The sequence below is a fragment of the Lotus japonicus genome, chromosome 2 (genome assembly GCF_012489685.1).
Source record: "Lotus japonicus ecotype B-129 chromosome 2, LjGifu_v1.2".
NCBI lineage: Eukaryota > Viridiplantae > Streptophyta > Magnoliopsida > Fabales > Fabaceae > Lotus > Lotus japonicus.
This window is the reverse complement of record NC_080042.1, coordinates 40,446,084-40,456,887: the sequence shown is the minus strand read 5'-3', so window position 1 is coordinate 40,456,887 and position 10,804 is coordinate 40,446,084. Positions and strand designations below refer to the sequence as shown.

The window sequence follows — 10,804 nt, the reverse complement described above, 5'->3', positions numbered from 1 at the left end:
AAACAGTGAACCCACTATCACATAATTGACTTATGCTAAGTAGATTATGTTTTAACCCTTCAACTAATAAGACATTATTAATTACTGGAAGAGGTTCCTTACCAACAGTACCTTCTCCAACAATGAATCCTTTTTGATTTCCACCAAAGGTTACAAATCCACCATCAGATCTAACTTGAATCTTGGGGAACATAGACTTTTCTCCCGTCATATGACGCGAGCATCCACTGTCCAGGTACCATTGTTGGCGTTTCCTTCGTTCTGTTAAGTAAATCTGCAACAGGAATTATTGATTTCTTAGGTACCCAGATTTTCTTGGGTCCTATAGGGTTAGTTGCACGCTTGGGAGGAATCTTCTTCTCATAGAAGATTTTCTTTCCTTCCCTTTCTATTGAACAGTTCACAACAAATTTAGATTCACTATCAATAGAAGAAGTAAACGATATATCAGACATAGTTTCATTAGACGGTTCACTGCTGTAAGGCCCTAAGTTCAATTTGGAACAATTTTATGGAAGTTCGAATAAAATTGAAGTTTTAGTTAATGTTTGATAACTGGCAGATTAGAACTGTCAACTTGTGTGAATTTTTAGAGGGTCTTAACGACTTCATTTGGGAAAACTTCCTTCATGAGAGTTGTAGACCTTCAAGTCTAGAAAATTCTCCAAGTGGTTTCGTGTCGATCCGATATCTGTAGCTCCAGATATCCCCGTTTTAGTGAACGTAGTTCCGGCTGTACAGTGCCAGCGGGATTATTACATTGTTTTTCTTCTAAGTCCGAATTTAATTATGAATTTACCTTTGAGGGCTTAGGTTTTAGTAAGTTTCAGGTCTGATTAGGTAATTAGACTGGTGGGTTAAGGTTGGACTTGGGTCGGGCTTGTGGAAAAACAAAACCCTAGCCCACTTGTGGGTTGCATGTGATTTTAGCCAAGGGGGGAAACCCTATTCTTCCACAATCAGAAAACAGAGATACACTACAGCACCTTCACGTGAAAAACAAAGAGAGAACGTGTGAGAGAAGAGAAGGGAGCCGCCGCCCAAGCCACCACCATTGTCGCCGGTCACGCGCGCGAGCAAGGGAGAGAGCGCGAATAGAGAGAGTTTCGCGAAGGAGAAGGAAGGTGAAGGAGACTTGGACAGCAAGAGATTGTTCTTCCAAACTTCATTCTCTTCTCTTTTCAGATCAAGAATCAAGGTAAGGGCTGGTTCTAGGAATGGGTAGGTTCTTTAGGGAATATGCCATGAATTGCCATGAGAAACAACTTGAGTTTTGGACTGTTTTTGCATGATTTCCTGTACATGCTTGCTTGCTGGAATTTTTCTCTTGAAAAGCCATGAATATGATCCTCAAACGTTGTTTATGATCTGAATCTATGATTTTATGCGAGTTGCCATGGTATTTGTTAAGTTTTGTGCTATTTTACACTTGTTATAACATGATCCTTGCTAAATGTTTGGTTCTGAAATTTTGAGTAGATATTTGGGTTGTTGGGGCTGTACCAAGATTGCCATGATCAAAGGGAAAGAAAGGAAAATTAGTTTTGAAAACCATAGAGCCATGGGAGTTTCGCTGCCAGTTTCCTGTACTGGGCAGCGGACTTCAGAGCCCCTTTTTACCTGTTTATGGTCATCAAATGAAAAAGTGATTAAAATGAAAGTTGTAGATTTTCGAAATATCTTTCCAGACATATAAAAATCATAATTTTTGGTTTAGTAATGTGATCTGGGGGTCGTGTTTAGTAACTGTCACACCTGCTGTCTTCCTGTTCCGGACAGTTAGCTTTAAGGCCTAATATCACCTAATTCTGGGACTCAAATGAACAAGTGTGTAACTAGAGAGTTGTAGATATTTAAAATAGCTTTCTAGAAAGGTATCATACGTGATTTTTGGTTGAAAGATGCATTCTGTGGCTCTATTTTTGTGAAAGTTGTTTCTGCTGTCAATATGTTGAAGTTGCGATGATATATTATGCATGAGTGAATGTTCTTGCGTTCCTTTACGTGGATTATATTTATTTTCTGAGTTAATGGTTCAAGGGTCGCTCACCTAGCCGTAATTCCCTTGTAACACGTGAATGTTGTGTTGTGAAGGTTGTTGTATAAAGAGTATGATAAGACTCTAGGATTGATTTTAGAGACTTAACAAAGAGAAAAGTGTAATAAACTCGCTTGCAAGTAAATGTGAATAATTGGACATAGGTCTGGTGAGGACTATGGACCATGAGAACGATGGTACCTTGCACGCGAGGGTGTTTTGTGGGTTGTACGGTGAGTCCCCACGTGATTGGCTGACTGCGGTCGCCTTGTGATTCTGTGGACGGACGGTGAGTCTGGCGGACGGTGAGTCCCCCCACATGATTGAGGGTTATACGGTGAGTCCCCTCCGAGATTTGTTCATCTGCGGATGATCGTGATTATGGCCATGGAAGTTTTGGTGGGTTGTGTGAAGTGAGATTCCGTTAGTAACTGACTCTTTCCCATAAAAGACATATAATGTACTTATATTATATATGTTGTTGTTGATTTTGTCATTATCATTCTTTTGTTGGACCTGACCCTGCTTGTTTGCTATGTGTTTATTTGGGGGGGTAGATGGTCGTGAAGATAATGGCGATGACTCATTCTTGGGAGTTGATGCTACGTGACGTGCCAATACTGGAGGACGACTACACTTCAGAGGAAGAGGAAGAGGCTAAGGAATAGGGTTTGGGTTGAGAGTCTTTTGTTTTCTGTTGGGGTTGAGAGTTTCCGAAGTGTTGGTATCGAACAATTTTATTGCTTAAATTCGAATGAACAAGTTTTGATGTAATCTTTATTTTCATTCAGGCCCTTGTTTCGTACTCTTTACAGTTGGTTATTTAAAAAGTTTTACGAAGTTGGTTACTTCCGCGTGTTTTTTGGAAAGGTTATGTTTCAAGAGTTTTTGTAAAATGAAAGGTTTGTCATTAATTGAAGATTAATAAGTGAATCGACGAAAACTCTTTACGAAAATTGGTTAATTAGTTACTGTGTAACACTCGAGAAATCGGGGCGTTACATTGTGGTATCAGAGCTGCGGTTGAGAAACCAGAGCACTAAGGGTTTTGGGCTTACGAGTTTCCGAACTCGTTGATGTTTTGTTTTTTTTTTGATAAAGATGTTTTTGGAGCTTCGCGGTGAGATTGGGTAGACTTGTGTGCTAAGATGTATGCGTGGCTGTGATTGTCTGAATAGTATCATTGCCGTGATACTTGGGATAGATTACTTATTGTATACTTAGATATTTTTTTTTTTTGTTAATTTGAGTGCACTGACATTGAGTTGTGGTTCTATTTCAAAGCAGGATTTCCATCATGCCTCCGAGACAGGACCCAACCAATGCTCAGCTTGCTCAAGCAATGGCCCAGCTGGCTCAGGTGATGACCCAGCAGGCTGCCACTGCTGCTGCTCAGGCCACGGCACAGCTTCAACGGGAAGCTGAAGAGAACACCCGGAGAGCTGAGGAGGATGCCAGAAGGGCACAACGGGCTGAGAGGGAGCTGGCACAGGACCGGATCCGCATGAGAACTGATTTCAATCGTCATGGACCACCTAAGTTCCAAGGCGAAGTGGAGCCCGAGAAAGCTGATCTTTGGATTCAGGAAATGGAGAAAATCTTTGAGGCTCTCCATACACCTGACGTTGAGAAGGTAAATCTGGCGACCTTTATGCTGAAGGGTGACGCTGAGTACTGGTGGCGGAGCGCCAAACAGCTGATGACTGCCAACAATGTGGCCATCACATGGGAGTCCTTCAAAAGGGCTTTCATGGAGAAGTACTTTCCGGAGACTGCCAGGGAAGACATGGAGAATCAATTCCTCAACCTGAGACAGGGGCTAATGACCGTGGGGGAATATGCTGCAAGACTGGAGACCCTGTCCAAACACTTTCGCTTTTTCCAAGTACGAGTGGATGAAGCGTACCTATGCAACCGATTCATGAGGGGTTTGAGGAATGACATTGAGGAGTCTGTGAGGCCATTGGGAATCAGAGTCTTCCAACAATTGGTGGAGAAAGCTCGTGAAGTGGAGTCGATGAAGAATCGTCAGAGGGGCAAGTATGACAGTGGAGGTCCGATCCGTTCTGGTCAGAGGCCGACCGGACGGTTTGAGGGACAGAGACAAGCTGGTAGGTTTGACAGGGGCAAGGCTCCGATGAGGAAACCTTACCAACGCCCTACTGATAGGGTGCCTTTTGCTGGAAGGAATGTGGTACGTGCTCCTAAGGACGATGTCGTCTGTTACAAGTGCAACCAGAAGGGACACTATTCAAATGAATGTGGGAAGGAGTATGTGTGCTGGAAGTGCCAGAAACCAGGGCATGTTGAGAGAGACTGTCCTGATGCTGCTAAGGCCGAGCCAGTGCTGAATGCTGCCAGGGGAAAGCGACCTTCTGCTCCAGGTCGTGTGTTTGCAATGTCTGGGGAACAAGCTGCTGTGACTGATGACCTTATCCAGGGTACGTGTGTTATCGCTGAAACTTCTTTAATGGTGTTATTTGACTCTGGTGCTACACACTCATTCATTGCTGAGGAGTGTGTGAAAAAGTTAGGATTGCTAACTGCTGATTTACCATTCGATTTGGTGGTGACGACCCCTGCCGCAGATCGATTAGTTACGCGCACGGCATGCTTGCAATGCCCGTTGATTTATGAGGATCGGAAGTTCTTTGCGAACCTCGTCTGTTTGGGGCTTAAAGAGCTCGATGTGATTCTGGGGATGGACTGGTTGGCACAATATTACGTTCTGTTGGATTGTGCTAATAAGGCCGTAGTATTTCCGGATTCTGGCGTTACGGATTACTTGAATTCGTACAACTTGGGAAATGGTTCACCAGCATTCGTAAACTCTATCGTAGCTGAGGCGAAGAACGACGGCGACGTACGCAACATTTTGGTGGTGTAAGATTTTGTGGATGTATTTCCGGAGGATGTACCTGGATTACCGCCAGTGAGAGAGACAGAGTTCTCCATTGATATTATACCGGGTACAGGACCAATATCAATGGCGCCTTATCGGATGGCACCAGCAGAGTTGACGGAGTTAGCAAAACAGTTGGAGGATCTCTCTTCCAAGGGATTTATCCGACCAAGTGTGTCGCCATGGGGAGCACCGGTGTTGTTGGTGAAGAAGAAAGACGGAAGGTCCAGATTGTGTGTGGATTACCGACAACTCAACAAGGTGACAGTGAAGAATCGTTACCCGATGCCTCGGATAGATGATTTGATGGATCAACTTCGGGGAGCTGTTGTTTTCTCGAAGATAGATCTGAAGTCAGGATATCACCAAATCCGTGTCAAGGAGGCTGACATACAGAAAACCGCATTCAGAACTCGTTATGGGCATTATGAGTATCTCGTGATGCCATTTGGAGTTACAAATGCACCCGCAGTATTTATGGACTACATGAACAGAGTGTTCAGGCCATTCCTGGACAAGTTCGTGGTGGTGTTCATTGACGATATTTTGATTTACTCGAAGAGTAAAGAAGAACCCGAAGAGCATTTGCGTCAAGTGCTAGGAGTATTGCGGGAGAAGGAGCTATATGCTAATGGCTCGAAGTGTGAATTCTGGATGGAAGAGGTGAAGTTCCTAGGTCATGTCATATCAAGTCAGGGTGTGGCTGTTGACCCCAGCAAGATTGAATCGATCATGTCATGGGAACAACCTAAGACAGCAAGCGACATCAGAAGTTTTGTTGGACTTGCTGGCTACTATAGACGCTTCGTGAAGGATTATGCAAAGTTGACTTCACCGTTGACTCAGTTGACAAAGAAGAACCAACCTTTTGCATGGACGGAGAAATGTGAAGAGAGTTTCCAGGAAATGAAGAAGCGACTGACTACTGCACCGATACTAGCTTTACCCAAGGAAGGAGAACCATATGACGTTTATTGTGACGCTTCACACAATGGTTTGGGTTGTGTAATGATGCAGGAGAAGAAAGTGATTGCTTATGCCTCGCGACAGCTGAAGATTCATGAGAAGAATTATCCTACGCATGATTTGGAGTTGGCTGCTATAGTATACGCTCTCAAGATTTGGAGACATTACCTGTATGGCAGTACGTTCACGATCTACAGTGATCACAAGAGTCTGAAGTATTTGTTTGATCAGAAGGATCTGAACATGAGGCAACGAAGGTGGATGGAATTTCTTCAGGATTACGAGTTTGACCTACAGTATCATCCGGGGAAAACTAATGTGGTAGCTGACGCTCTTAGTCGAAAGGTTATACATGTATCCTCGTTGATGGTCAAGGAGTTAGGATTATTGGAGGCGTTCCGAGATCTGAGTTTGGATGTGAAGATAGCTCCAGGGAAACTTAGTTTCGGGATGGTGACGGTGTCGAGTGGGCTCTTGGATGAGATCAAATCGAAGCAAGAGACTGATGAAGGATTACTTGAGTGGCGCAAACTAGTTACTCAAGGGAAGGCACCGGAGTTCGCTATCGGAAACGATAACATACTACGTTGCAAGGGACGGGTTTGTGTACCCAATGACGCAGCTATGCGAAGATTAATCTTGGATGAAGGTCACAAGAGCAGGTTGAGCATTCACCCGGGGATGAACAAGATGTATCAAGACCTGAAAGTTCATTTCTGGTGGCCTGGAATGAAGAAACAAGTAGCTGAGTATGTGTCGACATGCTTGACTTGTCAGAAGGCTAAGGTGGAACATCAGAAGCCAGCAGGAAAACTACAGTCGTTGGATGTTCCGGAGTGGAAATGGGATAGCATCTCTATGGACTTCGTGACGGCGTTACCCCTAACACGAAGAAGATTTGATGCAATTTGGGTAGTGGTTGATCGACTGACGAAGACCGCTCACTTCGTGCCGATCAATCTGAACTACAAGGTGGAGAGACTAGCAGAAATCTACATCGTGGAGATTGTTCGTCTGCATGGTGTACCGTCTAGCATTGTGTCGGACAGAGACCCGAGGTTTACCTCACGTTTCTGGGGGGCTTTGCAACAAGCTTTGGGAACCAAGCTGAGATTGAGTTCCGCTTATCACCCACAGACGGATGGGCAAACTGAAAGGACTATTCAATCCTTGGAGGATTTGCTAAGAGCTTGTGTGCTAGATAATAAAGGAAGCTGGGATGAGTTGTTGCCGCTGATTGAGTTCACCTACAACAACAGCTTTCATGCGAGCATCGGGATGGCACCTTATGAAGCTTTGTATGGTCGGAGGTGTCGGACGCCTTTGTGCTGGCATCAAGATGGGGAGAACTTAGTGATTGGACCCGAGCTGGTTCAGCAAACCACCGAAGAAGTAAAGCGAATTCAAGAAAAGATGAGGATCTCGCAGAGTCGTCAGAAGAGTTACGCTGACAATCGAAGGAAAGAGCTGGAATTCCAAGCTGGAGATCATGTCTTCTTACGGGTTACCCCGATGACAGGTGTCGGAAGGGCGATCAAGTCTAAGAAGCTTACTCCAAAATTCATTGGACCGTACCAGATAACAGAACGAGTTGGGCCAGTGGCGTATAGGATTGCGTTGCCGCCTTTTCTATCCAACATCCATGACGTTCTTCATGTGTCGCAGTTGCGGAAGTACATGGCAGATGATTCGCATGTGATTACGCCAGACGATATACAGTTGAAGGATGATCTAACGATGGTGATGCCACCCATCAAGATCGTCGATCGAAGTGTAAAGCGCTTAAGAAACAAGGAGGTACCTTTAGTGAAGGTCGTGTGGAACCAAGAGACTGGCGACGCGACCTGGGAGTTAGAAGATAAGATGCGGGAGTCACACCCCGATTTATTTGTAAACCCTTAAGTTTCGAGGGCGAAACTATTTTAAGGGGGGTGGTATTGTAAGGCCCTAAGTTCAATTTGGAACAATTTTATGGAAGTTCGAATAAAATTGAAGTTTTAGTTAATGTTTGATAACTGGCAGATTAGAACTGTCAACTTGTGTGAATTTTTAGAGGGTCTTAACGACTTCATTTGGGAAAACTTCCTTCATGAGAGTTGTAGACCTTCAAGTCTAGAAATTCTCCAAGTGGTTTCGTGTCGATCCGATATCTGTAGCTCCAGATATCCGCGTTTTAGTGAACGTAGTTCCGGCTGTACAGTGCCAGCGGGATTATTACATTGTTTTTCTTCTAAGTCCGAATTTAATTATGAATTTACCTTTGAGGGCTTAGGTTTTAGTAAGTTTCAGGTCTGATTAGGTAATTAGACTGGTGGGTTAAGGTTGGACTTGGGTCGGGCTTGTGGAAAAACAAAACCCTAGCCCACTTGTGGGTTGCATGTGATTTTAGCCAAGGGGGGAAACCCTATTCTTCCACAATCAGAAAACAGAGATACACTACAGCACCTTCACATGAAAAACAAAGAGAGAACGTGTGAGAGAAGAGAAGGGAGCCGCCGCCCAAGCCACCACCATTGTCGCCGGTCACGCGCGCGAGCAAGGGAGAGAGCGCGAATAGAGAGAGTTTCGCGAAGGAGAAGGAAGGTGAAGGAGACTTGGACAGCAAGAGATTGTTCTTCCAAACTTCATTCTCTTCTCTTTTCAGATCAAGAATCAAGGTAAGGGCTGGTTCTAGGAATGGGTAGGTTCTTTAGGGAATATGCCATGAATTGCCATGAGAAACAACTTGAGTTTTGGACTGTTTTTGCATGATTTCCTGTACATGCTTGCTTGCTGGAATTTTTCTCTTGAAAAGCCATGAATATGATCCTCAAACGTTGTTTATGATCTGAATCTATGATTTTATGCGAGTTGCCATGGTATTTGTTAAGTTTTGTGCTATTTTACACTTGTTATAACATGATCCTTGCTAAATGTTTGGTTCTGAAATTTTGAGTAGATATTTGGGTTGTTGGGGCTGTACCAAGATTGCCATGATCAAAGGGAAAGAAAGGAAAATTAGTTTTGAAAACCATAGAGCCATGGGAGTTTCGCTGCCAGTTTCCTGTACTGGACAGCGGACTTCAGAGCCCCTTTTTACCTGTTTATGGTCATCAAATGAAAAAGTGATTAAACTGAAAGTTGTAGATTTTCGAAATATCTTTCCAGACATATAAAAATCATAATTTTTGGTTTAGTAATGTGATCTGGGGGTCGTGTTTAGTAACTGTCACACCTGCTGTCTTCCTGTTCCGGACAGTTAGCTTTAAGGCCTAATATCACCTAATTCTGGGACTCAAATGAACAAGTGTGTAACTAGAGAGTTGTAGATATTTAAAATAGCTTTCTAGAAAGGTATCATACGTGATTTTTGGTTGAAAGATGCATTCTGTGGCTCTATTTTTGTGAAAGTTGTTTCTGCTGTCAATATGTTGAAGTTGCGATGATATATTATGCATGAGTGAATGTTCTTGCGTTCCTTTACGTGGATTATATTTATTTTCTGAGTTAATGGTTCAAGGGTCGCTCACCTAGCCGTAATTCCCTTGTAACACGTGAATGTTGTGTTGTGAAGGTTGTTGTATAAAGAGTATGATAAGACTCTAGGATTGATTTTAGAGACTTAACAAAGAGAAAAGTGTAATAAACTCGCTTGCAAGTAAATGTGAATAATTGGACATAGGTCTGGTGAGGACTATGGACCATGAGAACGATGGTACCTTGCACGCGAGGGTGTTTTGTGGGTTGTACGGTGAGTCCCCACGTGATTGGCTGACTGCGGTCGCCTTGTGATTCTGTGGACGGACGGTGAGTCTGGCGGACGGTGAGTCCCCCCACATGATTGAGGGTTGTACGGTGAGTCCCCTCCGAGATTTGTTCATCTGCGGATGATCGTGATTATGGCCATGGAAGTTTTGGTGGGTTGTGTGAAGTGAGATTCCGTTAGTAACTGACTCTTTCCCATAAAAGACATATAATGTACTTATATTATATATGTTGTTGTTGATTTTGTCATTATCATTCTTTTGTTGGACCTGACCCTGCTTGTTTGCTATGTGTTTATTTGGGGGGGTAGATGGTCGTGAAGATAATGGCGATGACTCATTCTTGGGAGTTGATGCTACGTGACGTGCCAATACTGGAGGACGACTACACTTCAGAGGAAGAGGAAGAGGCTAAGGAATAGGGTTTGGGTTGAGAGTCTTTTGTTTTCTGTTGGGGTTGAGAGTTTCCGAAGTGTTGGTATCGAACAATTTTATTGCTTAAATTCGAATGAACAAGTTTTGATGTAATCTTTATTTTCATTCAGGCCTTTGTTTCGTACTCTTTACAGTTGGTTATTTAAAAAGTTTTACGAAGTTGGTTACTTCCGCGTGTTTTTTGGAAAGGTTATGTTTCAAGAGTTTTTGTAAAATGAAAGGTTTGTCATTAATTGAAGATTAATAAGTGAATCGACGAAAACTCTTTACGAAAATTGGTTAATTAGTTACTGTGTAACACTCGAGAAATCGGGGCGTTACAACTGCTGTCAAAACCCAGACCACTTTTATCATATAAGTCTCTACTATTTCCACATAGTTTAACTAAGTTGTCATGCCCTATTGTGAAAGTAGATAAATCATCAATCAAAACTTTGATTCTTTTCTTTAAAACAGATACTTCCATTGTGGAGTCTTGTTTCTTTAAAAACTCATTTTCATGAATAATGGAATCTTTTTCTTTTAAAACTTTCTCATGTTCTTTTTGCAACTTGGAAAACTGTTTCTTCAGGTTCTTGTATTTTTCAGATAAAGTGTAAGAATGTTCAAGCAGTTCATTAAACTCTTCTTCAAGGTTTTCAGATCTTACCTCATCATCTTCATCATCATCTGATCCATCTACTGAAGCCATGAGAGCGAATAGAGATTCTTCATCTTCTT

General features: G+C 43.0%; 1 protein-coding gene and 1 long non-coding RNA gene across 2 annotated transcripts; both read left to right on the top strand.

The window, feature by feature from the left end:
* The first annotated feature begins 563 nt into the window (after positions 1–563).
* LOC130736426 (uncharacterized) lies at positions 564–4,925 on the top strand. Its single transcript, XM_057588262.1, has 2 exons — positions 564–1,198; positions 2,596–4,925. Exon 2 carries the CDS (start codon positions 3,336–3,338, stop codon positions 4,923–4,925), a length of 1,590 nt encoding a protein of 529 aa, XP_057444245.1. The 5' UTR covers positions 564–1,198; positions 2,596–3,335.
* A 3,223-nt stretch (positions 4,926–8,148) lies between these two features.
* On the top strand, positions 8,149–10,210 carry LOC130735386 (uncharacterized). Its single transcript, XR_009018429.1, has 2 exons — positions 8,149–8,563; positions 9,961–10,210. It is a non-coding gene; the product is annotated as an uncharacterized LOC130735386 (long non-coding RNA).
* The last annotated feature ends 594 nt before the right edge of the window (positions 10,211–10,804 follow it).